This window comes from Trachymyrmex septentrionalis, unplaced genomic scaffold, assembly GCF_001594115.1.
Source record: "Trachymyrmex septentrionalis isolate Tsep2-gDNA-1 unplaced genomic scaffold, Tsep1.0 scaffold131, whole genome shotgun sequence".
NCBI classification, from domain to species: domain Eukaryota; kingdom Metazoa; phylum Arthropoda; class Insecta; order Hymenoptera; family Formicidae; genus Trachymyrmex; species Trachymyrmex septentrionalis.
Window position 1 is genome coordinate 2,544,350 of NW_017304450.1, and position 27,860 is coordinate 2,572,209.

The following is a 27,860-nucleotide window of genomic DNA, read 5'->3' on the forward strand; positions in this document are numbered from 1 at the left end:
CTGATTGGTCCGTGATTTTTCAAGACCGTACTTAAGACGGTCTTGAATATAAGATCTAATTATAAATACTAGCCTAAATAGTATTTAAATATAGTCGACAATGACTGCTTTCCATTTGATGACACAAGTCGACACAAATGTTTATCTTTGTCACTTTCTGAATGTCATCAAAGATAGAATGACGCTTGTGTCGACTTGTATCAACTTGTGTCATCAAATGGAAAGTACCTTATAATAAGAGAAAGAGACCATAAAAAAACAGCCAATCTCTCTTTCGTTCTCTCTCCCATTACACCATTGAATAAAAAGAGATTGAGATGGTCGTCTTCTATGGTTCTTCTCGCTTCTCAGATAACACGAAGTATCCAAAAGAGAGACATAAGACGTCTTTGGCATCTAAAAGACGTTTTAAAGACGTCTTATATTTCAATGTGTTGTCTAGGTTACTTTTATCGACTATTTTGACACACGGATTATAGTACTTTTCAATATAATAGTAATTTAAATATTTTATATTTGAAAAAATTTCGTTGGCGGTGCGTTAATGGCCTCCCCTTGATAAACTTCTGGATTCGCCCCTGATTAGGAACATTAAATTTAAGCTGGAAATTAACTTTGTGTAAGCAAGTTTGTTATTAATCTAGAGTAGCAGAAATAAATAATAGTCTTGAATCAACTGGTGATTAAAGATTGACGTATCAGCAGTGGTGTAGTCCTAAAAATAAAAGTGCCCCTGGCGGTGCTTTGGACAAAGGTTTATTAGATTTTTAAAACATCAATATGCAACATGTAAAACAAACAAATAAAAAAAAAGAGAAATGTAATCTTTTCATATAGAATTCGCGCCGCGTGGTGTCACCGCGCATTGGTTTCGACGTTTTATTTTTTTATTTGAAAATTACAGCGAAATCTCAAAATGTTATAAGACTTTTTTGTTCTTCTTAACCGTTTCTATGCCCTCAAAGTAGCACGTATATTATTTCTGAGACACCTTGTATGATTGGATTTTTTTATTAACTACACCATATTATCATGTCGCAATTCAGATTTCAGTAAATACTTCTCTTTCTTCTTACTGTCAATTTACAAACATAAAAAATTAGTTTTAAATAATTATAGAAAAAAACCTTATGTGTGTGTGCGTGTGTGACGTCGCACCACCAGACTTGGCTTCCGAAAAAAGTATCTTGGCATCGCCAGGCCCCGACAGGGTTCGACTACACTACTGTTCTGATACACTATTGTGTATCAGATGTTTTTGCAAAAAAGTAACTGCAGAAATTGGAAATTTATTTTGATAAAATAAATGTTAAATATGAAACGTTTAATAAGGTTTAATATTTATATTTAGTTTGTATTATTATAATACAATTTTATAATTTAAATAAAAGTTTTCTCATTTTATCTTCAATTATTTCTTTAAAACATATGTTTACTTCTTATTGAAATATTTTTTGATCCAGATTCTAAATCACTTTCTGTATCATTTTCAGACACAAAAATACAATATTGAAAAAATTGTAATTTTTTCATAATCTTTTTATTCTGTTAAAAAATACGAGTATATATGCATCCTTAAATTCCGAACTCTCAGACTTACAAAATTTTATCTCAATTTTATATATAAATATAATTTTATAATTTTTATATAAATATTTTATATAAATACGTCATTATGCCAGTTTCACGATAACCAATCACGTGTCAATCGATACATTGAAATTGACCCTAATAATATCGAGTAGTTCATTAAGTTCGCCACATGAAAAAGCGGCTTAATGTTTGCTAATGGCGAACGTCAATTGCGAGAGGCCATCAGAAACTTGAACATTTAACGTTTCACTGCTACTGATCGTAATTGCTGAACGATAATCAATAGTAAGAATGTCGACGGACTTTTACATACGGTATTACGTCGGTCACAAAGGCAAATTTGGGCATGAATTCCTGGAATTCGAGTTCCGGCCGGACGGCAAGTTGCGCTACGCCAACAACTCCAACTACAAGAACGACACGATGATTCGTAAGGAGGCATATGTGCACCAATGCGTAATGGAAGAACTCAAGCGCATTATCCAAGATTCGGAGATCATGCAGGAAGACGACTCGCTCTGGCCGCAGCCTGACCGCGTCGGACGCCAGGAACTGGAGATCGTCATCGGCGACGAGCATATATCGTTCACCACCTCCAAGACTGGCTCCCTCCTGGACGTGAACCAGTCGCGAGACCCGGAGGGTTTGCGGTGTTTCTACTACCTCGTGCAGGATCTCAAATGCTTGGTGTTCTCCCTGATAGGACTGCACTTCAAAATTAAGCCCATATAAATGACACTGATGCTCTTATTTAAAGACTTCTGTATAATCCCCTTGCTTCTCTATTTTAATAAAATACACGTAGTTATTTGTATTTGTTTATACTTTACCTGAATTTTTCACAAAAATCAATTGGATGTTCTTGGAAGAGAAATTAAATTGCATTCATATTTTTGTGAATTATATAACCTTTAAAGGAATTTAATAATGTATCAGAGGGATTGTACATTTTGAAATGAAATGAAAATTACAAAGGTGAACTAATACACTAGTTGACCTGATGAATGAAATTATAAATATTCTAGTGATTGCGTTCACTTTTGTAATTTTCAAGATATATAATCTCCCAAAAAAAGTGACTGGACTGAAAATTTATAAAAAATAATAAATAAAATGCTAATTTGAGCCAATACTGGTTATTTGTCTGTATCTTATACCATTTATTCAAAGTGAATATTAAAACGTATACGTTTCGACCTACGATCAAGATCCTCTTCAGTACAAAAAAAATTTACTTAAGTTAGAGCTGAATCTACCAAATGATACCGTTTCTCTCAATCCATTATATATAATTTTATTTTCAGAGACGTAATGCTTTCAATTTATATCGTTTATCCTTGGTTATTTATTATTTTTACTTATTACCTTTGTAAATACATGTTCTGTTGTCCACTCTTTCTCTCAGTTTGCATTTTACATTCGTCTACCAAATAGTTATGTCGTGCCTAATAATTCTTAATTTTGTTTCATATAAGTGAACTAAAGTTTGATTTTAACTATTATTTATATTAATTTTTTAATTTATTCATAATTGTATTACACAATACATGGAACAATCTAATGGAACATGTACAACAAATCTTATAGAGACAATTCAATCTCGACAGTCATGTAAGTTTATTTTATTATATTTTTTGTGGATAACTTCATGTTAGCAATTTGAAATATTTTTTAACTCTTTTTGGTCGATCGATTCAAAACAAAAAAATCTCTTTCTTTTTTAGTAAACTTAGTAATTTGATGATCAAGATTAACTCGGATATCACTACCACAGTTTTTTCGTATTTTATACGTTAATAGTTTATACTCTTATGCGCTATCATTATGTAATTTTGTAATTAATAGTTTAAGTAAATTTCTTTGTATTGAAAAGGACCTTGTAGGTCGAAACGTTTTAATATTCACTTTGAATAAATGGTATAAAATACACACGAATAACCAGCGTTGGCTCAAATTGGCATTTTATTTATTAATTATTAAAAAAATTTTTTTTAGAGTCTATTGATTATCTTGTTGAAAATTTATACTTTTCGTGTAAAAATGAATGTTACATATAAAATATAGTTCAATAAGATCAATATTTAATAATGAAATTTTATATATATAAGTGAAAATTTTTTTATTTTTTATCTTAATTATTAAAAGTATGTTTACTTATATTAAAATATTTGATTCAGATCTAAATTGCCTTCAAACTTTTTCCTATTTTCAAATATAACATAGAAAAATTTGTATTTTTGCATTTTGTTAAAAAATACATTTTTAATACTGAAAGTTGAATTATTAATTTTTAATTATTAAGAATACTGTTGTGCATTTTACACTCAAAAATAAGTAATTTTCAATATTATATAATTTATCTAAATAGAGAGTTGATGTTATTTATCATTTTGTCAAAATGATATTTTTAATGTCATTTTAATGTCAAAATGATGACAAATAATATCAGCTTGTAATTTGATAAGGAAATAGTAAGATAAATATACCAGTTTAGTGGACACTGGTGGACAGTTGTAGTGGATATGATTCAATCAATTAGACAAAATAATAACATTTTTCAAATATTAAGCTCTTAATGATATCTACAACTCTAAATAAATTTATTTATAAAAATTTAATAAAACAAATTTATTTAGAATCATACATATCATTAATTAAAAGCTTAATACTTAAAATATTTGTTATTTTATGCAATGATTCATTGACTATATTTACCTTACTGGATGTTTTCCATTTGATACAAGTATCGTTTTATCTTTGTTATTCTCTGAATAAGAAAGAAAGAATGATGTTTGTGTCAACTTGTATTAAATGGAAAGCATTTCATCAACTCTATGAACTCCCAAGAACCCCAAGTCAGCTTAAGATCTAACCTGATCTGACAATGAGGGAAAGCGCCTGACGTCTGTTGACGTTGACAGAGATTTCTCTCTGCTTTGACGCATGGTGTATTAATGTATTACTTATTGTTAAATACCTTTTCTTCATCATGCTCTGACGTTCATACGTTGACGTCGTAGGAGCTAGGAGCTGGTAGGAACAATTGCTGGATCAACAAGTACTTATATATATATATATATATATAAAATAATTACGCAATGTGATTAGAATAGATATCGACGGTTTCAGATATTGGAGTGAAAAACATCACATAGAATACATTATTTGCTGTTATTTGAATACAATCCTACATACGGTTCCTAACCTGAACGTAATAATTCATTTTCGAGTAATAATTCGCTTCGAGTGAAAGTGGACAGAGGAAAAAAAAGAGTTTGAGACGTTTGCATATTCATTGAGAAAAACTGGTAATTAACATTATTTAATCGTATTGAAAGAGCTTAAAATTAAAAGTCTGTGTCATTAATTTAATCCTTGGTACACATGATTTCTTTTGTCATTCGTGCATTTCTTTTCTTTGAAATGTTGGGAGCATTTGGATGAATAATGGATTCTATTCTTTTCTTTTTTTAAATACATAACTTTACACATGTATATTTTTGTACATGTTAAAGTAGATGTAAGAATCACTTAACAATTTTTATATTTGTAAAAGTCATGATTAATCCCATTAATTATGTATAGTAAAAGGACTAAAAACTCATTATGTACTAAGAGTTAAATTTAAAATGCTTTTTTGTTGTTGGAAATACTCTTTTGACAAAGTTAATGGCTCTAAATTTTTCATTGAGTGTAGTAAATTTTAAATATTGCAAATAGAATTCTCTTATACTGAACGTTCTATTAACTGTGATTTAAATTGTAGATGCAAGATGTCAGTCAATGTGCAAGATTTGGAGGAAGTTGAAGGTCACGTCGTCACGGACTCGGTTCATGACAGATTTCGACAAGCCCGTGTTTATTGTGACGATTGCAACCAAGTCATCTCGGGAAACTGGGCTGCTATAAGGAAGCACTTTGACGATTCGCATCCCTCTGATAGACACTGCTGCTACTGCAAAGGCAAGGTTTTTACGTATCGAACGATTATGACAACAAATAGTAGAAAATCAGATAGTTTTGTATATCACAAATGCAAGCATAAGGAGCAGCTTCAAACAAACACATCGCAAGAACCCACATAAATACCGATATCTCTGCATTTCTAAACATAGATCTGCGAATTTGATATTTTAAATGAAAATAAGTATACATAGAAATCCATGATAGCTATGAAGTATAATTCTTAGTAATGAAAAATCGATCTGATTAAATTGAATCGATTAAAAAAAAAACAGATTGTATTGAAGTATGTGTCACAAAAACTCTTGCCTAAATCTAACAAATGCTTGCCTAATTAACTGATAAATCTCAAGAGACATGGTAATGTCCCGCATCAAGTATAAGCAAGTTATGATATTATATGCATACAATTTTTATCTATCAATTGATTCAATGATAAGAAGCGTTTAATTTTACATGCAATATACTGTTCATAATATACTCCTAAATTTGTTGATATCTATAAAGAATAAATGAGATGTGTATTTTATATAAAAATAAGTCTACTTGCTGTTATAAATGTAAGCATTTTCTATGGCAGATCGCTTTTCCAATTAATAACTCCTTTCTGGGAGTGATTTACAAGGCTATTTTACATATTTTCGCAAGTTTTCACAGTATCATAACACAAGGTAAAACATATATTGTATTTTTGAAAATAATTGGAAACTATACTTTTCAAGGATTTTTATGTCAATAATATACAAATACGATGCAGAGTTAAATATTCATGTAAATCAAGAACCACCCCCCCCCCCTCTTGGCTGTATATACTGAAGTGTAATAAATTCTATACAAATATGATGCATGTGAATGCTGAAAGTGAACAGCAGATAGACTCATTTCTATGCAAAATATGTGTATTACTTTCACTTTTACAGATAAATTAATGAATCTGAGGGTGCATTGAAATTATATATAAACAATAATATGCACTAAACGTTTCTTGCATAATATTAACAAATATCTCTAAGCAACTATGTCTCTCTATGATTTTAGAACAATAAGTTAGACATTATTTTATATAATATAAATATTAACAAAAATAATTATATGTATGAACATAAATATATATATATATACATTGTATAAATATATGTATTATATACATATAGTATGTATATTATAGTATTGTTGCGTTTGTACTGCGTTTGCGTCACTCGAGACATTGTCCTCGTGCCTCGGAACTTTATCGAGTTCGCGAGCGCAAAAGAACATCGAGAAGAGAAGCGCGATCTGTTTTGTTTTGTTTTGTTTATGATATCTAAACTTCGAATTGAACGTGAATTCTTTTCGTAACATTACTTTGCGTTACAATCATATTGCCCAATCACTAATTAATGTTTCTGTGTTCTAAACATTCCAAGAGTGTATTTTCGTGCACGAGTGCGCGATTCGTTTGGAACGCCGCGTAAACGCGAACATTACGTGCTCGTGCGTAACATATATATAAATATTTTATTTATATACAAAAATTAGATATATATACATATGTATATTATTTATTTATTTATATAATTATATACTTCCATTTATAAATAATTGATATAATACATTTTATATACTATATATCAAATAATATTTTATATATAAGATAGATTAATATAAAATAGTAATATAAAATACAAATATTGAAGATATTATTCTCAAATATGTGATGTAATATGTGAGAAAATAATATTGAAAGTATTATTCTCACACATCTTCTAGATCTGATGTAAATTTAATTTATTTGTAACTGTTTTTTTTTCGTCATAAAGAAACAAATCTTGGAGAAACAAATCTGGAATCTCAACAAATTAAATAAATAAAAATTAGAAATGCATAGATACAATTAAATTTCCTATCGTATGAGATTAATTTATTTTTATATGGGTAAAGGGGGGGGGAACAAAAATTTATCATAGAATGAAAACTTATATTATAAACTTCGAGTTTTACAAATACACAAAAGTTAATTTCAAATACAAAGGTACATGAATTTGTACATAGTTGCATTTATTTTTTTCTATACTTAATATTCATTATAAAACATGTTCAATATTAATTATACATTATAAGACTTATTTAATATAAAAACAAATAATCTTAATAAAATTTAGTATGTTATTTATTTAATCCTTCGCTCCTGAAGTACACTTACAGTCAAGTAGACAATCTACTCAAACAGAACAAAATTTTTCTTTCTAAAACACACACACACACACACACACACACACACACACACACACACACACACACATATGTGCATAAATTTTGCAAATTTAATAATTTTGAATGGGACACGAAAACTTGTATAATAAATAATTTATATTTCTTAATACTATAAATAAAAGGACATTTATGCTATCATAATACATCAAAATACTAAAGTTATAATTATTAAAAATTCTTTGGTAAATTAAGATTATAATTATGTATCATCAAAAAGCTTTCATAAATTGAGATTATACATATAAACATCAAATAAAGACAACGTACATCACATGAATTCTATGACCGTCCCATAAGACAGCATATAATGTATAATCTTTCTTATTTTTTATAACCATAAATATTGATATTTTCCACGTCTCTTTGATAATCTTATATATTGTTTATACTTTTATCTGAATATGTATATTGTATACATATACAATGGCACATATGCACATAGATTTTTTTATATATAAAACAGAATAAATATAAATTATATATAATATACATATAATAAGTTAGAAAAGATTTTATATCGTTACATTTTTTATAAATGTGTGAGCTGCAGTTAAATATATCTTTTTAACATAATATTTGTTTAGTTGTTTAATATATTGTTTCTACGTTCAAAAGATTAGAAAAGTACATATATTTAACATATAGATATTCATAGACAATTGAGTTATATTAATTGCAAATTAATTGCTCTGTACGCAATTACATGATGTAATTTCATATGTAGGATATGCTTCAAGGATGGATGTAACGTTGAAGAATGATAACTCCTGTGAAGTATGTCCCACATATATTAAGTTGTTATAAGATATTAATACTGATTATCATGCCTTAACTATCTCGTAATATTGTATAAATATCATACGCTAAATACAATATTTGCACACAAATTTATTTCTTTATTCAATAGGATTAATCCTGATAGAGTTTTATCGATTTCACACTTTCTCAATATTATGAGACTGACACAGACTTTTATCACATTCATTTTTCACAAAAAGGAAATTCCTTGTATCACACCAATATATACTAAGGACATATCATGATCTGCATAGATCGAGTTTTCTCTTTTCACATAAAATGTCTTCACAAATCTATGAAGATTAAAATTATTTAATAAATGCATCATATATAGATCAGAGTATGTATATGTATCATTCGAAGCATTTGAATGCTGGACTAAGTTAACGCTGGCCCCAGAGAGATATAGTAATCAATAGATGTTTTGTCCTAAAAACTGGGATATGCATGCAGGCTTTTTTACAATGTACGAATTTCCTTATAATAAATCTATGTGTAGAAGAATATTATAAATAAAAAATCGCAATAAGAAAAACGAATACTGTTGAGGAATATTTGTTTTTTTTTTATAAATATTATATAAAGGTAAAATACGCTTATCCCGTAAACAAAAATAATATATAAAATCTGAGACCGCGAATAAATTCTAACAGCAAATTAGAAGTACGCATTACAATTACATATTACATAAAAAATGCTATATTAGAATAAATTGTTATCTGCGCAGATTTATTTATCAGTCTAGTTACACGAATAATCGTCAGTACTGATAATTAAATTAAAAGAAAAAAAGTCTCGTTAAATATAAATGGTGTTTCAAAATATTACAGCAAGACAATTTTCGGGGAAAAAAAAAAATTAAAAAACATTTGCCAGTTTTCATTCCGAATAGTAGTTTTTGAGATATAAAGGTTTAAAACTGATCAATACAAATAAGCACACACAGTCATTTAAAACCTGTAATTTTTTTATTATTTTTAACAATCTTGATTTTTGTTGTAAAATATAAATGTAAATTTACTGTTTTCAATGCAACATGTAGCAATGTTGATTCTTCTCATGTATACTTGTTATCATTTGTATCACTAAAGGATATACACCTTTTCTTGCCTTCAATTTGTTTGTGGTAATATAATTGAAACTTTTATGTCTTTGTAAATAAAAGAGGCCAGTTTTAAACCTTTGTATCTCAAGACCTATTAGAACAAAAAATGATAAATACTTTTTTACTTATCCTTTTCGAAAATTTTCTTGCATTTCTACTAGTATTTTGATTTCCGAATTTCGGGACAGCCTATATTTTTCGATGAAGCAAAAAATGAAGATGAATAATTGAAAGATTTATGAGGCCAGAGCAATCTTATTCCATGAATGGATACCCGCATTAATGTAATAATAATACAATAAACTATTCTGTGTAGCGTATATAATGCATGTTGTATACGCAATTTCGCTAATGAATTAATTTGTACGAACTGTCATAATTGTGGCAAAATTGGCATTTATACACAGAACATAAGCAAATAGTTTTGCTTTGCTTATAAAAAATATACTACTTTATTTATTCTTATATATCTTCTGGCTTATCGTGACAGATATCTCTTCCCAGACATAAATAACTCCGTAAATTTTTCAGTAGTTTATGTTATCTGTGACTATTTAGAAATCTATCCGGTTCATTCTATTGTACGTTTCTTTAAAAATAATTTTAATTTTGTTGGATAATCTGTCATTACACCAGTTGCTCCCAAATTAAATGCTCTTTCGAATTCTTCATCTTTATTCAAGACCCAAAAATAGACCTATAAGAAAATATAAATATATCAATTAAAAATCAATCAGATGATCAATTGTAATTGTATATACTTACATGTATACCTCGTGCTCTTAAATGATTAAATAAACACGGCCTCACTAATAATACATTAATCGTACGTACTACCAACTTTTCCAGTGGTAAAAATGTTGGACTCGGACCTCCTTTTCTTCTGAAGAAATGAAATGAGAAAAGAATCAAAAGAATTTTTTTACAAGAAATATTTTTTCCGTAATTCCATTATAATTACAAAGACATAAAAGGTTTAATTATATTACCGCAAATAAATTGAAGGCAAGAAAATTTCAAGGTGTGTTTCCTTTAATGGTACAAATGGTAACAAACCAGTATACATGAGAAGTATCAACATTGCTACACGTTGCATTGAAAACAGTAAATTTACATTTGGATTCTACAACAAAAATCAAGATTATTAAAAATAGTAAAAAAATTAACAATGCATAAAGGAAGCCACATATTTTTTTGAAAAATGGCTTACAGCGAAATTGGCTCTATTTTATAGTTTATGTAGTATTGATCAAAAGTTAACATCCTCCACGAATAGTCGTAGTTACCATCGAGCTATTCGGGCAAAGTATAAAAGCCACCGGATGTAGGTAGGCAGGCACGTCATCGTCTGTCTGTCTAGTCCTTGCGTATAGGGGTGGTGAGGTATAATACTCGCACTCTATCGCATTTCTGGAACGATCCGGAGAGGATAAGATTAAAAGGAGGTCTCTCTGGATTAGGGAAACATTGCATAATACTTGTAAGTCTCCGATGCCCTTCTCCCTTTGTGCTGGAGAACGACTGTGACGGGAGTTTTAGTGAATAAAAATTCAAGAAAACTGTGTTAATCTCGCGGGATTGGACCAACTGCTCTCTCAGGAAACGAGGAGACCATCTGCTCTGTTGGGTAAGAGGAGGCGCGGTATAATCAGGAGTGCTTTTTGAAAAGTTTCTTTCATAAAAAAAAAATTAATATTGCTATGACCTCTGCAAATAAATCGTTCGACTTCTTCAGACACACAAAATTCACAAATCCTATATATTTGGTTATTACTTCTAATAGTAAAACATCCTAAAAATATAAGAATAGAAAAAAATAACTTTTTTTTTAAATGAAAGTATATTTTAATAATTCGAGCTTTCAATTCCATTTTTTCACCACCAGTAAAGCGAGGAGAGAAATATTGAAAAAATTTCCGATTAAAATGACGAACATATCTTTATTTATAAATCAGTTTTTGCAAATAAGATACACGTTTTAAAATATATTTTATTTATCTTATTTGCAAATATGCAAAAAATCGATTTATAAATACGACATGTTTGTTATTTTGTCAATATCTCTTCTTCCACTTTACTGGAAGTGAAAGAATGAAATCGAGTTAAATTATTCAAAACGTGTTCCCATGTGAAAAAATGTTACTTTTTTCTATTCTCACATTTATGGTACATTTGATCTATGCAAGAATTAATTAAATACGTACGATTTAGAAATTTTATCTATCTTTAAAAATAAAACAATTTATTTGCAAAGATTGTAGTAATATTAACTTTTAATCAGCATCACACAAATTATAAAATAGCAAAGTTACAATCCTCCAACTTCGCTGAATTTTTCATAAGAATTGTACGGCATTCTTTGTATGAAGTAGATACTAAGTACTCAGTATTCAAGACAAAAGCTTCATAAAATTTCATATAATCTTATGTCCGAATCGGCTTAATTTTAAAGATTCAGGGTGTCAAAATTGAAGAAAAGTTTCGTTTTTCCCCAAAATTTTGGAAAATATGGCCATATGAAGTTTTCTTTTGAATTTGTGTGAGAAATCACTCTTTAAAATCTTTTAGAGTACTTAGTATCCTATATAAGGCCATTTAAATATTAAATATCAGCATTTATAATAGCACAAAAATTTTAGCAATTCAATTTCAAAATTACTACTATTACTACTATTACTAGTATTACTACTATTACATTTTTTACGAAGTATTATTTTAATTCTTTCAAAATGTATTAATTTGATCTTTACAGAAGCTTAATAGGTATTAACATACCATTTTATAACATTTCTGTGTAACTTCATCACTGAAGTTTCCCCAAACTGTATATTCTTCTCTATTGAATTCTTTTATAAGATCGGAAACTTTCGATATAAGCCGATCATTATTGATCTTAATATCAATGTTAATGGGGATATTGGGGAATGCCTCAAATACTTCTCGTAACAATGCAAATCGTCGATCCTCTTCCTTTGCCGAACCGACATATTCCACATCTGTTCAACTATAGTTCTTAAATAATTCTGTTCGTAAGTTCGTTTCTTAAAATAATAAATAACAATACCTGGATCAAAATCAATTGGTAAACATTGCTTTAAGAGCGGTAAATCCTTGTAATCCAATTCAGCAATATTCTTATCTATACCAGTACTGCGTAAAAGATTCTGATCATGAGAGACTATTACTTCGCCATCTCTTGTAAGGTGACAATCTAATTCCAACATTTGTGTTCCAATAGCTACTGCTCTGTAATTGCAAGCAAAGATATTGATTTCACTTAAATATACAATTAATAAAATATGATATTGGCATAATTTTAGCCAACTTTATTTATAATCAAAAGTATTAATCAGCAGACATGATTTAATAAATACTAAGATAGTCAAGAGAATATTTTAATCCAATGAAAAAAAAAAATATATATATATACAGGGTGTCTTATTTTAATCGATCACCTCAAATACCTCTTGAACAGTGCATTTTAAGGAAAAATGTTTTAGACAAAAGTTTTGGAACTTCGTCACTTTGAATTTTTTAAATGGAATCCCCAATTTTTCATTACATATTCTTGTAGCTTACTTGTAACTTAATAATAATGTTTTCCAAAATACTATTATTATTGTCGGCATTACCCAAGGTAGTATTACCCAGTGTCTGACCAATAACTAAAACTTCTTGAATATTGTTGAGGATCACAACTTGGATAATATTAGTCAAGGCCATTGAAGGTTGTACCTCTTATTTTCATTTTTACATAGAAATGAATTTTTAGTGCAAAAATGAAAATAAGAGGAACAATCTCCAGTGGTCTTGATCTTGACTAATGTTATCCAGGTCATAATTCTGAACAATATTCAAGAGGTTTTAGCCAGTCGGTCAAACACCTTGGATAATGCTAATACCAGGTGCTGTAACTTGCAAGCCTTATAACTCGAAAAGTATTTAATGAAAACTTAATTATAGTGTTTTAATTATAGTGGAAAGCTCTCGAGGTAAGCTATAAGAATATGTAATAAAAAATGGAGGGTTTCATTTAAAAAATTCAAAGTGATCTTACCCTCACCTTGATATCACACAAGGTTAATGATACCATCTTATGTCTCCCTCGAAGTCCCAAAACTTTTATCTGAAACATTTTTCCCTAAAATACATTATTCAAAAGATATTTGAGGTGATCGATTAAAATGAGACACTTTGTACATTATTAGATACATTTGTATCCTATTTTTTCCGAGTTATATAAATTGATAAAAATATTATTTTGATTTTCTTTTCTTACTTGTATATAAATAAATAATTAATTACATTATATAGAAATTAATAACTTATATTGAAATAAATTTCTTTTATCATTTTATGTTACAAATATATACATATATACTATATAAATTTTTACATATAAAAAATAAGTGTTATAAAAATTCAAAATAACAATGTAAAAGTAAAGACATAAAAATTGATATAAAACAAAAAATATTAAATTTTCCTTACTATATTATACTTTTAGTTAAGTATTTAAAGTAAAATCACATGTAAACATTTTTACTTCATGCTGCCATGTAATATATATGCTGATTAAATGTCACAAGCAATTAGCACAGGTTGACATATGAATATTTTCGCAGTCTTGGATTAAGGAGGGGGGGGGGGGTCTTGAGTAAACAATATTTGCACTAACCGTTTGAACGCGCACATCGTGTTTTCGTAGCTCTCACCGGCACCTAAAATGATTCATACGTAAGAATAAATTAATGAGATTCATCGCGCCCGCGAATTTGTGGATAGTAAACAAAGGCAGGAACGCAAGGACGACTTACCGCCCCGATGACTAATGTGCTGACACAAAAACTTCACCTTCTTCTTTTTATGTAGTAGGGTGGGGTACTTGAATAGTATCATCGAGGTCAGCATGTAGCCGCCGATCAACGTGTACAACAACATCCTTACTTCCCTCGGTATCCGTGCTATTCGATATACTTATCCGCCGTTGAACATAACGGTGCTCTCGACGTCTTGTGACAAAATGACAGAATACAGATTCAATTGATACAAATAAACGGTGGAGGCGGTGGAGCAGACGACGACGGTGCAGGTGTGTGGCCGTCGGTCTTGAATCACGCGCACTCGAGAGCGGCCAGCGGCGTGGCGAAGCGCGCGCTTTTCATTTTCCCGCGCATCTCGCGATCGGCCAATCAATTGGCGTTGCTGATAGTCGCCGCGAAAAATGTCGCTGATGATAGGAACGGCTTCTTTGGAGGCGGCTTCAGCCTTCTGTATTTATAGTCGGTTGTTTTAAGACCGCAAGTAATGTCTATGTCGCTAACGCGACTCTTTTCTGATCGGTTTGTGACACTTCAAGGCCAACAGAACTTAAGACGGTCTTGAATATATAAAAAAGGCCCTATATGCATAAGAGAAAGAATAAAACCAATTAAAAAGGAAAAGAGATTAATAATACATATTATAAATGTGTCTTATATCTTATTGTATAAATATATTCTGCATAACGTTAAATCTTTATTTCTATTTTTTTAATTTCTAATATTTAATATTTATTTTTCATAATATTTCTTTCATCTTCTTATTATAGTAGAGCCTGAAACTCCGATTAACATTAAGAGCGACTTTGATTAAACTGATTAATCAGCGATTAGACGGGAAGCGCGAAGACGGAAGAATTACTAAACATAGAATTATTATCTATAATCTAATTATGTTAAGCCTTGAGTGCTAATAAAAAATTAACTATTTGTGTTTAACAATTAAATAACATAATAATAATCAATAATAAAATAATTAAAATTTATATTTATCTGGAATATTTAATTGGTGATTAATTTATTAAAATAATTAAATATTATTTTATAAATTGATCACCAATTAAATATTCTAGACACACTTTTATCATATCGCATGCTATTATTATTATACATATATCTCGCATCAATGAAATTATATTTGCTGTCTAATATTATATTTTTTTAACGCTTTCTACCTCTATTCATTGATGTTAATTTTTATTTGAATAATTTTCTTTATATGTGCGCTAATTATACTGTATGAATTATAAATTTAATTAAAATACAAACGTCGCGAACGACGATACTTAACTTATAATTCAGTCCCGTTTTCTGTCATACAAATATGAATTTCTATTTGTCATTGTAAGCGCATGTCTATTTCCCCTCCGATTAGATTTTCGATACCGTTATGTTTCCTTGGATCTGGAACATTTCGGTTTAAAGTACCTTGCGTGAAAATCAGGCATAATTTTATTCTCGCAGTCGGCGCTGCGCTCTGCAGTCTGAGCTACTTCTGCTGATTTGACACTCTCTACACTCTACGTAACGGACATAATCCCATCGCGCTCGGCAGCGTTCGACGAACCGCACCGAATGCACCTGGCAGACGATTCCGAAAGTTAATCCTGGAAAAATGTATACCTGTCAGCGTCCCTCGCACGGTTGACGCGATGTCCGAATCGAATTCGCCCAAAACAGATACGAGTAGCTCCAGCCTCTTGCGACAATTCCGCTTTCAAAAAAAACAAACGAAGGCCATGAACTTGTGTAAGAACTCGCATATCTTTTTACTATTGTCTTGTCAATCGATGCACGCGCATAATTGGCGTGCATATCCTTGACAGTCGTATTCGCTTTTCTGTATTTTCGTGAATAGTTTTAATTTATGCGAATGTTTTAATTTAGCAATTTAGTATATATCATGATATAAATTTTGATTTTTGAACAATTCTTGCGTATTTGCATCCTGGTATGGATTGCAAATTTTGTAATTATTTATGTATAAATTTTTAATACTGCATGTGATATGTAATTTGTAATTGTTTTGATCTTATCTAGCGAAAGACCTATGTGTCTTATTTTTTTCTCTAATTTTAGCGGACGAAGACAGTAATTTGGTATCTCCTGATATACAAATGCGCCGTAAACCTGTAAACCGCATTGAAGATAGTGATAGCGATGTTGGTAGTCCAGTTAAGCTAAGTTCAGACTGTAACGCCAAAGGTAAAGAGAATAAGTTAAAGTACCTGACAACTTTGTATCCACAGAATGATGCAACAGTAAGTATCTTCAAATTCAAATTTTCTAAGTACCTTTTTTTTAGACTTAAAATTTTAACTAATATCTATAATTATACACCCTAAATTTTTATGTATTTCTACAATATAAGCTATTAGTCATAAATCAAAAGTCAGAAACTAAAAATTGATGACTGTGATTGCAGATCAATTTTTAGCTCTGACTTCTGATTTATGACTAATGGCTTATTGTAGAAAGCCCATTATATCTTTTTTTACTAAATATAGATCTTTGTAAAACTCTTAATTTAATACCTTGAAATTATTTTGAGTATTAAAAACACTGAACAATTGTTTATAGTACCCAAAAAATAATTAACCACTTCAATATTCCCTACTGAAAAAAGTCATGTCACACAGTTGCATGATGAAATCATGTAATTAAAAATTAAAACATGTAAGTTATGCAATGAAAATTGTTCCAAATCAGTACATTTTTTAAAATGTAAACAATTTGAAAAATCACATGATATTAGAAATAATTTCATCTATCATGTGATTTTATAGTTATCGAATTTTAAAGAATTGAATGATAGAAATAGAAGAAAAAAGAACATATATATTATGTGACTTTTCTAATAATATGTAATTTTAAAATCTGATTTGGAACAATCCAATACATGATTTACATGTTTTAATTAGATAATTTCATCATGTAACACATTGTGACGTGATTTTTTTTTAGTATGTTAAATTTTTCTAAGAATCTTTATTATCTTTGATATTCGAGATAAAGCTGTCCAGGTAATGAGCTGACATCATAAGTTCTTATTTTGTCGTCATTTTTTGTTTAAATATTATTTAATATTTTTAAGCACGACCATGTGTCATCAAATACGATAAAGAAAGCTATGATCGGTCAAAGTTAGATATTTCAAATAATACATTATATTATCCTACGTAGGACAGACCAGTAGAAAGTTGAATACTAGGATTAAGGAACACCGAAATGACTTAACAAAAAAACTGGAAATCTGTCAGTCATCTCGGAACACAAATTACAATTTAAATACGAATTTGATTTGGATAACCAAAATATTAGATAACAAAAGATATTTGGGGAAAAGATTAGTTTCGAATGCTCAATATCAAGAGAATGGTTTAAATACACAAAAAAATGACACTGAATTTTTACACTATGCTTATTTAAATATTCTTAACAAGTTTTGAAATCACATTACGTCGTCACTAAAAGTTTTTTAAAAAATAAAATATGGTTTGACTTTTAATATTAATTTATCGATAAAATTTGAATTGTTGGCTTGTCAACATTACATTACGTCATTATAATTTTTTAATCTATGATTTTTGAATATCTATATGAACTACCATACGTTTAACTATCTACATAATGTACATTGAAGATTCATGTTTCTTAAATGTTTATTTTATTCTATGATTATAGAATCAATATCATGTTTCAATGCTTATTTGTGTAACGAACTTAATTCGATATTGAAGTCTGTAACCGTACCGAATGATATTTCTTAATTTTCGTTTTTGACACATTATTATAATGTCTTCCAGTGTACAGTCAAGGAGTGCAGTAAGTAAGTCTTTTTAAGACTTATCTACTGCACTTTACGAGTACCTACTTCCCTCTTCACAACTATTTTTCGCTAATTCTTTATTTTCCTTTAGTGATCATTTAGCCGCATAACTTTTTGACAATTACTCTCTTAAATTTGGAATTGAGAGACTCTTTTTACTGCACTCTTTGATTTAATACATTATATTGATTTTAACCAAGAACATCACATGTAATTAAGTACTTCATCGCTGAAGATGAATGGAGCTGAAACGTTCGATTGATTTATCATGTAAAAATTGAAATATACTATTGTTAATCAAATGCACCAACTACTGTGCTATTATTGCTCTCAATCATTCGAAAATTTTTAATTAATATTTGTTACATTATATATTCTTTATTAAATCAATTTATTTCAGATATGATTGCACGCTGATTAATTTTCGGACTTTCAACACAGTTATTCTGAAACGTTAATAATCCTCCCTAAATTACTCGTAGATTAGAAAGAAAGATCTTACTTTCTTTCTTTCTAATCTAATTTACGGGGGATTATTAACGTTTCAGAATAACTGTGTTGAAAGTCCGAAAGTTAATCAGCGTGCAATCATATCTGAAATAAATTGATTTAATAAAGAATATATAATGTATTATTTGAAACATCTAACTTTGACCGATCATGACTTTCTTTACAATATTTGATATTATTTAATATTATCAAAATAATGTCAGCTTATTGTTACCTGAATGTTTATCTGAACATATTGTGACTATATATTAAATATTAAATAAAAAAAATGATACGAAAAAATCATTTTTTAGCATATACAGGAAGTACTTAAAAGTACCAATTGGAACGTTGAGGAGGCAGAGGAGACACTTAAAAAACATAGGAAACGGAGTTTGAAAGCGTCTGCAAAAACTAGCAAAATGAAAAGAAGAAAATTAAATGAAGACGAGGATATAGATATTGATTCAGATGAAGGAGATTACAAAGACAAAGTATTTAATAGGTATATTATTTTGTAACAAATTGTATTCACTATTAAATTTAAATATATGCCATATAAACATATGTAATTATTTTACAGTGACGATGATTCGGATGTAGAGATATCTAATGAGCTCACAGGTGATAAAAAGGCAGTTTTAGAATTTATGCGGAATGCCGTACTTACGGAACTGCTTCTGATGTCTCAATGTTCTTCAAAAAAAGCCCAAGCCATTATAGATGCAAGGCCATTTGAAGATTGGAGAGACTTAGTGAATAAATTTCAAAATACAAAATATTTAGATACAGAATTATTGAATGCAGCTCAGGTAAATTTGAAAAAAAAATAACCTATGTAATTAACGATATTTTTATCTTCTACAAAATTATTAGAATTCGAAAACAAAGATTAATTTTCATTAAATTTAAGATATTTTCATAATTCTTATAACAAAATACACACACACACGCACGCATATATATAACGATTAATTCTATTTTAATATGCATAAAAAGGTATTACTATCTACACGTCATGCGGTAGAACATCTTATGAAAAAATGCTTTCGTTTGTCAATCAACATGGAAAAAGCTGTAGCTGCTGGCGCATCGTCTATAACACAGCAGCCAAAAGCATTATCGCCAAATTTGACATTAGCTCCGTATCAAATAGTTGGTCTAAATTGGCTTGCTGTTTTGCATGCACAGAATGTAAATGGTATACTAGCCGACGAAATGGGTTTAGGGAAAACGGTACAAGTGATAGCATTTTTGACATATCTGAAAGAAGCTGAGCTTCTCGATGAAAAGGATGGACCTCATTTAATTGTTGTTCCCAGTTCAACTATGGGTAAATATATTGTGTTTTTAAACATTTGTTTCACAGAGTTTTTATAATATGCAAAAATCTTTTTATGGTATAGAAAATTGGATGGATGAGCTAGAAAGATGGTCACCTAGCTTGAAAGTAGTACAGTATTACGGTTCTCAAGAGGAACGGAAAGAGATGCGAATGGGTTGGCGAAATGGTGATCTTGACGATGCCGATGTTTTATTAACTACGTACAGTTTAATATGTAGTACTCCAGAGGAGCGTAGACTATTTCGCGTTATGCCGTTGAACTATGTAGTCTTTGATGAGGCACATATGCTTAAGAATATGAGCAGTGTTAGATACGAAAATCTTGTCAGAATTAATGTATGTATTAATCATATATTTATATACATTATATAAGATCTGTCCCAAAAGTATTCGACTTCTGCGTATATCTTGGCATTGTGGAAAACAGGCATTCTTCCCAAAATCCTCCCTAAATATTGAATCCCTACTTCCACAATAGAGATGCTCAAAAACAAAGATACACAAGTCTGATACTTTTTGGGACGGACCTCGTATATACGGAAATGTAAGAAGTTTTCTTATAACAAAATCTCGAAATCTGTTTTTTAAAGGCTAAGCGTCGAATTCTATTGACTGGTACACCTCTACAAAATAATTTATTGGAATTAATGTCTTTGTTAATATTTGTAATGCCTTCGTTGTTTGCTGGAAAACAAGCAGATTTAAAAAGCTTATTCTCTAAAAATCCGGTAAGCCATTAAAATATTATTATTAAGAATGTATTAATCATTTTATATATGTCACTTATTTACAATTTATCTATTCTGAATAAATTTTGCAGAAAGCACCGAGTGATAAGAAGAACGGAGAGCAGCCGATGTTCGAAAGAGAACAAGTTAAAAATGCAAAGGAAATTATGCGGCCGTTTGTTCTTCGACGACTTAAAGTTGAAGTTTTACGTGATTTGCCTCATAAAAAAGACGAAATAATACGATGTACATTAATTGAAAAACAGCAAAGTATGTATAACAAGTTAGTCGCTCAATTTTCAGCAGAGGCCAGCGAAATTACAGATGTAAATGGTACTGGCATGATGATGCAGTTGAGGAAGCTCGCCAATCATCCCCTTCTCATACGTGATTATTACGACGAGAATAAATTAAATGTATGTATGCAATTTCTTTCTATCGGTATTTTTTTTAATTGGTACATGATTTATTATAAATTATCAATTATTAGGCTATAGCAAGTAGACTGGCGAAAGAACCAGGTTACAAACAGAAGAATCCGGAATACGTCTTTGAAGATCTGATTTGGACATCTGATTATCAAATAAATCAATTAACTCGTATATATAAAAGTATAGCCGGATTCGGTTTACCTCAAGAACTTATTCCTGAAGCTGGTAAATTAAAGGAACTTGACAAGATACTACCACAATTGAAAACGGATGGTCACAGGGTGCTAATATTTAGCCAGTTTACTATGGTATTAGACATACTTGAAGAATATCTAACTATTAGAGGACAGACATTTTTAAGGTTAATTATAATTAATTATTACTGTGGCTGTGTATGCTGTCTCAGATTAATTCTAATGAATTTAATATTAAAATTAGACTAGATGGCAGTACACCTGTGACTGAGAGACAGACTCTTATAAATAAATACACAGAAGATCCAAGTATATTCATATTTTTATTATCAACAAGAGCCGGAGGTTTAGGGATCAATTTAACTGCTGCCGATACAGTTATATTACACGATATAGATTTTAATCCGTACAATGATAAACAAGCAGAAGATCGATGCCACCGTGTAGGACAAAAGAAGTATGCATAATCACAAAATTTAAGCATATTTATATATATATAAATCGAGATAAAACTTTTTTTATCATTCATTAAAATGAACATATTCAAGATGCTGTATTTTCTTGCAGACCCGTTTCTATCATAAGGTTATTGAGTGAAGGCACAATAGAGGAAGGCATGTATGAGATAGCGCAAGAAAAGTTGCATCTTGAACAACAAATTACTGAAGTAATTACTGAAGGTAAGTACACGACGTTTTATCTTATAATTGTAAAAACATTAACAAAATGCATTTTGCTTACAGAAAATGAAAATGCTAATAAAAAGTCCATTCTAAAATTATTAAAGATGACCATAGGCCAGGATGTTCACAATAAATCTCTATCATCGATGAAAAATGCCAATAAAGGAACTGACGCTATAGAAAATGATAAAACTTTGTAAATAAGGGAAATTTGATTCCCATTTGTAATAATTATAATTTTGATATATTCCAATTTAATTCACGCTAATTATATCAAATCATTGTGAATATGTATTTTGTAAAGAGTCACGTTTTTCGATCAACAATATTCAACCAGAAATATATCACAATTTGTAGATTTTATATTTATGATGTACGCTATGGAATACTTCCTTTTTTGTTATTTTATACATTTATTAAATCATTCTTTTATTTATCTATGCAATATGCATTTTGTTTTATTTTATATAGCACACTTTTAATATATTTTTTAAGATATTAAAATATACCTCAAAGTATAACTTCGAATAAACGAAAAAAATAATATGTGCTTAAAAAATATTTCTTTACAATATAAGCAAAAATTATTAAATTGCATTTTTAAATTTTAATATAAAATTGAAAATATAATGTATATATATAATAACCATCTTCAACCCTTAAGGGCTGTCTGTAGTAAGTAGTAAACTGTAAGAAATTAACTAATCAATTAAATGAGAAAACAAACTGTGATTGGTTGATTTCTTACGGCTTATTATACATTCCATTGTAGACGCCCCTTATATCATTAATTGACACGTCAATGTTCGATTACAAAGCAAAAAAGTAGAAATTGTGAAATAAATATGGCACTGCTTTGTAAAAAATAAAAATAAATTTACACAATCACGATCATTTATATAAACATTAATAAACATATTATCTTTTAATTATATAGAAGACATGAAAAAATTTTATTATATATTACAATCCTCATGATATACTTTGGCTCATCAAAAGCTCTGACATTCCATCTTTAATGACTTTCAAGCTTTCTAAATCAGCATTTATTGTCGAAATAAGCTGCGCCATGCCCTGCTGTTCCATACTTAGATACTGAAATAAGAAAATATTACACATACTATTCGATAAGAATTTTAAATTAAAGCGAATGAACATTTTCTTACCGCTTTAATATCATCCTGTGCTATAGGATCCATTGTATACCTCTCTTGGTTCTGAATATCGATGTGCCGCCTCATTCTGAGCTGAGAGAGCATTTCACTAATTCTTCCTTTGTATTGCGTCGGAGCACTGATTTGCGAATGCATTGCTTCAAATCTGCGTGTTAGAACTTCTTCTTCCGGTTGCAAGGATAATCCCACTTTTCGCGTAATTTCCTGCCGTACTAGCACCTTTAAACAGTTAACGGAAAAAAAATATCAAGACTAAAATCAATTAATCACTGCGAGGCGTTGGGTGGCTCGATAATCGGTCCGCGGACTAGTAATCTGTGGATCCAAATTCGATCCCATCCATGCCTCACATATGTCAGATTTTTCTTTAAGTTATGCTCCATCTATGAATAAGAATCTCAATTGCGGAATGTAATTAAGATCTCCCGTAAAGTACATGCATGATATAAAGACTTTACATCATGAGTACACGGCGCTTATCTTAGCGAGACACTACTGTGTTTCCTCATCTAAGGAACATTGCTATACCGATTACGTATTCCTCTAATCATGGTGAAAGACGTGCTCGGGTTTCTTCCATCATGCCACTGATTAAAAGACAAGTTTGATTAAGTATACGTAAGACTTAAAAGTTAGTTGACGATCTGTTACTAGCCAATACGGAGCCAAGAGTCAATTAAAGAACAAGAAAAATTAATCGCTGCTATACCTGTAGAACCCTGTGCTGAAGTTCCAACAATGTACGTCTATGTTCCTTAAGTCTGGCCTGTGTAGCTGTGTGCTGCCTTTGCAAGCCTTGTATTTTTTCAGCTGCCATGTCCAAAAACGCTCTATGTCTAGCAGTTTCCTCTTCTTGACATTTCAGTCTGTGTTTAACTTGCTGAAAGCCAACCATAGGAACTGGAATATACAGCTCTGGGTTCGGATTGTCCAACTGCGCTTGCTTCCATAATCTGGCATCAATAGCGCAAGGTGGATTATCTAGGTACTCTTTCAGCTGTGATGGATCAAGTTTTACCAGTGGAAATATATCTTCCACTCCATTTTGTACCAACTGCTGTTTTTGCATGATTTGCGATAAATATGCGACTAATTCATTGGCGGGAATTTTTCTGTAAGAACCAGTGATTCCTTTTTCCGATACATATACTGTCACTTGACTTTTGTTCTCCCCCGTTGATTTAATATTATCAACGGTTACTGTCAGATTGGGCTTATTTCCCAGCAAACCATTAAAAAATGCTATTAATTGCTGTTTTCCATCCTGTACATCCTTCTCTTTCTTATTAAAACATAATACTACTAAACCATCGTTGTTGTCAGCATCAGGTATGCGACTGTATCCAATGGCTTTAAATCTGCATAACGAATTTTCCTGAGTAAGGTCTATAGGTGGGGCATTTACGGAGTAATAAGCTTTTCCTGTACCCCATAATGCTTGAATAAGATTCCACCTGGCAATGGTATTATCTCGCTCGTCATTGTACAATTGACAATTGAACACGGCATTGTAGAGAGCTTCTGATGCAGTATTTGTAGGTTGTTGTTGTTGTTGTTGCTGTTGCTGCTGAGGCTGCGTCAATCCAGTACCAAATCCTGTGAATCCTGTCCCTAGATATATATGTAATATATTAATAAAAAGCAAAGAAAAAATATTGCAATATCAGAAGCCTTAATCTGTATGTAAAAAGATTTCGTATTACCTGTCCCAAATCCACCGAATGTACCACTGGTAGTAACTGGTTTGCTCCCAAATGCACCGAAACCTGATGTACCGAAACCTGTTGAAGCGGTGTTTGGAGTGCCGAATCCGCCAAACAAGCTAGGGGCAGCAGTAGTGGTCGCAGTTCCAAATCCACCGAAACCTCCAAAACTTAATGTCGATGTTGTCCCTGTCCCAAAACCACCGAAACCAGTTGTGGGAGCAGGAGTGCTGCCAAATGTCGAAGTTGTACCGAATCCAGTGGTTGTAGAAGAAACGGGGGTACTACCGAAAGCTGGTGCCGAACCAAAGGCGCTGCTTGACGGGGTACCGAACGTAGGTGCAGCTCCAAAACCCGTGCTAGGTGCGCTGCCAAAACCAGTGGCTGTCGGGGTACCAAATCCAGTGCCAGTACCAAATCCAGTAGTCTGCGTCGACGGCGAGCCAAACAAGCTTGGCGTTGAAGTAGTCGGTGTACTAAATCCGAACGAGGGTGTTCCAAATCCTGGCACTTAAAAATTTGTAACTAGTTATAACTTTCAACAAAAACTACAAAATAAACATTCTTGTTAAATACATCAATAAATGCTATATTTCGATATATATTTATTATCAGCACTGAAAATCTATAATATACATAATATACATGCACTATAGATTTTCAGTACTGTGGGCCAGTCGTTCCATCTTCGGATAAACTATGTGATAATTTATCTAATGAATAAACAAAAGAATAAAAGAGTAAGGGTATGAGAAAGTAAGAGAATAAGAGCGTGAGCTAAAGTTTATCAAAAGATGGAATCCAGCCTAAGTGTAGTAGATATCAAACACTTCTTAAGTCATCTTTTTTTTGTTTAACATGAAGTTAGGTAAATATCAATTAAAAGGTATTTGCTATCATGACATTTTCGTTGCTTGTTTTACGAAAATAATTTTAATTCAACGTTTATATTTTTGATTGTGATTATATATATTGGAAGATATTGCATGAATATAAAATTTAACTGTTTGCAGACATTATACTATTTGGATTTCCATATATTAAAAAATTCAAAAGTTGATTACAAATACATATATAAACTTGTAATATATGGTCATATAATATAAAATACATAAAATAATACAATGGCACTCCTAAGTCAACAGAATGATCTATGAGGTAATAGCAACATAAAAATAGACTATTTTAATACTAGGCAAACTTATAAGTATTTTTTGACATTATTAAAATATAGCAATTTAATAGAGAATAATGTACATTAAAAGCGTTTAATAGACCAACTTATACACAATTGGCATAATTCACTGCAGAGAGTTGCTATGTCTAATTCAGTCCTCGATCATATTAAGTCAGTACATGATCTTTCCACTCAAATTGTAAGCGAACTTGGTACTACAGATATAGCAATTGGGGTAACAATTATTGTAACAATTTATTTCCTAACAGACTTAACAATGATTTTGATTCAATTATCTTTGCACAGGACGCAACTGCGGAAATCATGATAACGACACTTGGTAAAATTCCAAATGAAATGTATTATTTGGAAGATACAACTGCCGGTAGGAAAATTGGCGCTTACAGCACCGAGTCGCGCACAATACTGGATCACAGTCATATCACCCTGGCTTCGACCGTCAAATCCGACGAATACCCCGGACGTTCAACGTTGCTAATCATTTTGCTGACCACTCTCCTAATTATATTATTCATGTGTTGCGTCACAGCGTGTATTATCGCAAAATCCAGGGGCAGGCACGCTTTCCTCGCGAAGAGCGACGTCGAGTGTAGTCCGGATTGCGGGGGTGTAAACCAGCCTCTGCTGGACAAGGCTTCCGACGCGACCACCAGAACTAGCTCGACGAGAAACTGAGAAGGGCACATTTTTACGTCGAGCGTCTCGAATATTCTTTAACTTCATTGAAGAACCCGACAAAGTATCTCGCTGGAGTAACTGTTCTTAACCTCAAAATTGTCACACAAATTGTCGCGAGATTGTCTACGTACGAAAGCGAAGAACGCGTCCCTACGTCCGATAGAAAGATGAAATCAGAAGGAAAGAGAAAAGGAAAGAGGAGATGCGGATGAGAAACAAACGATCTTGTGATGAGAGGTGGCTTACCAGGTTTAACCGGCGTCGCTGTGGACGCCGGAGTGGTGCCGAACGCGAACGTAGGTGCGGGCGTCGATGTGGACGCTCCGAAGCCGCTACCGAACGACATAACGACGCCTCCCTGTATCGCCACTCGGATCGAACACGCTGCTAATTGTGACAATGTACCTACGTCGCAACGCGTGCGATCACGAGCCCGCGACGACAGGAGCGAATCTCAATATGGCCGTTCGCACGTGCGATAAGAACTTGATTCTTCCCACTGTACTTCCTGCACTTTTCTCTTTCTCCCTTCAACGTACGACGTATGCCCGTCCTATTTTAGGTGCAGAAGGTGCAACGGAATGCAACGACAGAGAACAGATCTGCGCACGAGCGGGAGATTTAGTGGTGCGCAGAAAATCTGCGCGAGGCGACGTGTGACGAAATTTGTGAAGCGGTTTTAGTTGTAAGAATTGACCAACCACAAATAAATATTTTCTTCATATTTGACTGCGATTGATTCTTTTACAACTACAACTCTTACAACTACGCTTGTACAATTACAGAATGGGCTTTATCTTTTGAAAGAAAGCTTGTCACGTGCACGTCGAACGCATTGTTCGTCATCATGTTGAATGTAGAAATCATATTTATAA

The 27,860-nt window shown here is 31.2% G+C and overlaps 6 protein-coding genes across 13 annotated transcripts in view; 4 read left to right on the forward strand and 2 right to left on the reverse strand.

Moving 5' to 3' along the window:
- Positions 1 to 2,371, forward strand: part of LOC108757015 (protein mago nashi homolog) — an 18,469-nt gene extending 16,098 nt beyond the window's left edge. The window contains exon 3 of the mRNA XM_018501255.1: positions 1,820 to 2,371. Within this exon, the coding sequence (XP_018356757.1) occupies positions 1,885 to 2,325 (441 nt within the window). The 5' untranslated portion in view covers positions 1,820 to 1,884 and the 3' untranslated portion in view covers positions 2,326 to 2,371. The remainder of the gene's footprint in view (positions 1 to 1,819) is intronic.
- A 2,124-nt stretch (positions 2,372 to 4,495) lies between these two features.
- LOC108757017 lies at positions 4,496 to 5,798 on the forward strand. 3 transcript variants are annotated; one of them, XR_001939878.1, is made up of 2 exons: positions 4,496 to 4,626; positions 4,723 to 5,065. XR_001939878.1 is itself a non-coding variant. In XM_018501257.1 (2 exons), exon 2 carries the CDS (start codon positions 5,367 to 5,369, stop codon positions 5,676 to 5,678), a length of 312 nt encoding a protein of 103 aa, XP_018356759.1. In that variant the 5' UTR covers positions 4,592 to 4,626; positions 5,360 to 5,366; the 3' UTR covers positions 5,679 to 5,798. The 3 variants fall into 3 exon arrangements, 1 of the variants encoding a protein (XP_018356759.1); XM_018501257.1 differs by lacking the exon at positions 4,723 to 5,065 and adding an exon at positions 5,360 to 5,798 and having other exon boundaries at positions 4,592 to 4,626; XR_001939879.1 differs by having other exon boundaries at positions 4,600 to 4,651.
- A 3,888-nt stretch (positions 5,799 to 9,686) lies between these two features.
- LOC108756980 (glycerophosphodiester phosphodiesterase domain-containing protein 1-like) lies at positions 9,687 to 14,808 on the reverse strand. 2 transcript variants are annotated; one of them, XM_018501197.1, is made up of 7 exons: positions 14,530 to 14,808; positions 14,391 to 14,433; positions 12,777 to 12,958; positions 12,488 to 12,708; positions 10,702 to 10,835; positions 10,478 to 10,592; positions 9,687 to 10,409 (listed from the first exon to the last, which is right to left on the reverse strand). In XM_018501197.1, the coding sequence occupies exons 1-7, from the start codon at positions 14,651 to 14,653 to the stop codon at positions 10,284 to 10,286; spliced, it is 945 nt and encodes a 314-aa protein (XP_018356699.1). In that variant the 5' UTR covers positions 14,654 to 14,808; the 3' UTR covers positions 9,687 to 10,283. The 2 variants fall into 2 exon arrangements, with proteins under 2 accessions (XP_018356699.1, XP_018356698.1); XM_018501196.1 differs by having other exon boundaries at positions 10,478 to 10,595.
- A 1,208-nt stretch (positions 14,809 to 16,016) lies between these two features.
- LOC108756963 (SWI/SNF-related matrix-associated actin-dependent regulator of chromatin subfamily A containing DEAD/H box 1 homolog) lies at positions 16,017 to 22,542 on the forward strand. The gene is made up of 12 exons (XM_018501170.1): positions 16,017 to 16,281; positions 16,612 to 16,793; positions 19,165 to 19,355; positions 19,434 to 19,662; positions 19,850 to 20,183; positions 20,257 to 20,531; positions 20,786 to 20,923; positions 21,016 to 21,339; positions 21,414 to 21,715; positions 21,793 to 22,005; positions 22,116 to 22,228; positions 22,292 to 22,542. Exons 1-12 carry the CDS (start codon positions 16,185 to 16,187, stop codon positions 22,429 to 22,431), a joined length of 2,538 nt encoding a protein of 845 aa, XP_018356672.1. The 5' UTR covers positions 16,017 to 16,184; the 3' UTR covers positions 22,432 to 22,542.
- Positions 22,543 to 23,182: 640 nt separating this feature from the next.
- Positions 23,183 to 27,860, reverse strand: LOC108757069 (nuclear pore complex protein Nup54-like). The gene is made up of 5 exons (XM_018501376.1): positions 27,232 to 27,860; positions 25,110 to 25,619; positions 24,116 to 25,017; positions 23,398 to 23,625; positions 23,183 to 23,326 (listed from the first exon to the last, which is right to left on the reverse strand). The coding sequence occupies exons 1-5, from the start codon at positions 27,329 to 27,331 to the stop codon at positions 23,204 to 23,206; spliced, it is 1,863 nt and encodes a 620-aa protein (XP_018356878.1). The 5' UTR covers positions 27,332 to 27,860; the 3' UTR covers positions 23,183 to 23,203.
- On the forward strand, positions 26,101 to 27,314 carry LOC108757070. Of its 5 annotated transcripts, none has more exons than XM_018501380.1 (3): positions 26,101 to 26,267; positions 26,355 to 26,521; positions 26,593 to 27,314. In XM_018501380.1, the coding sequence occupies exons 2-3, from the start codon at positions 26,429 to 26,431 to the stop codon at positions 26,980 to 26,982; spliced, it is 483 nt and encodes a 160-aa protein (XP_018356882.1). In that variant the 5' UTR covers positions 26,101 to 26,267; positions 26,355 to 26,428; the 3' UTR covers positions 26,983 to 27,314. The 5 variants fall into 5 exon arrangements, with proteins under 5 accessions (XP_018356882.1, XP_018356879.1, XP_018356880.1 ...); XM_018501377.1 differs by having other exon boundaries at positions 26,375 to 26,521; XM_018501378.1 differs by having other exon boundaries at positions 26,375 to 26,485.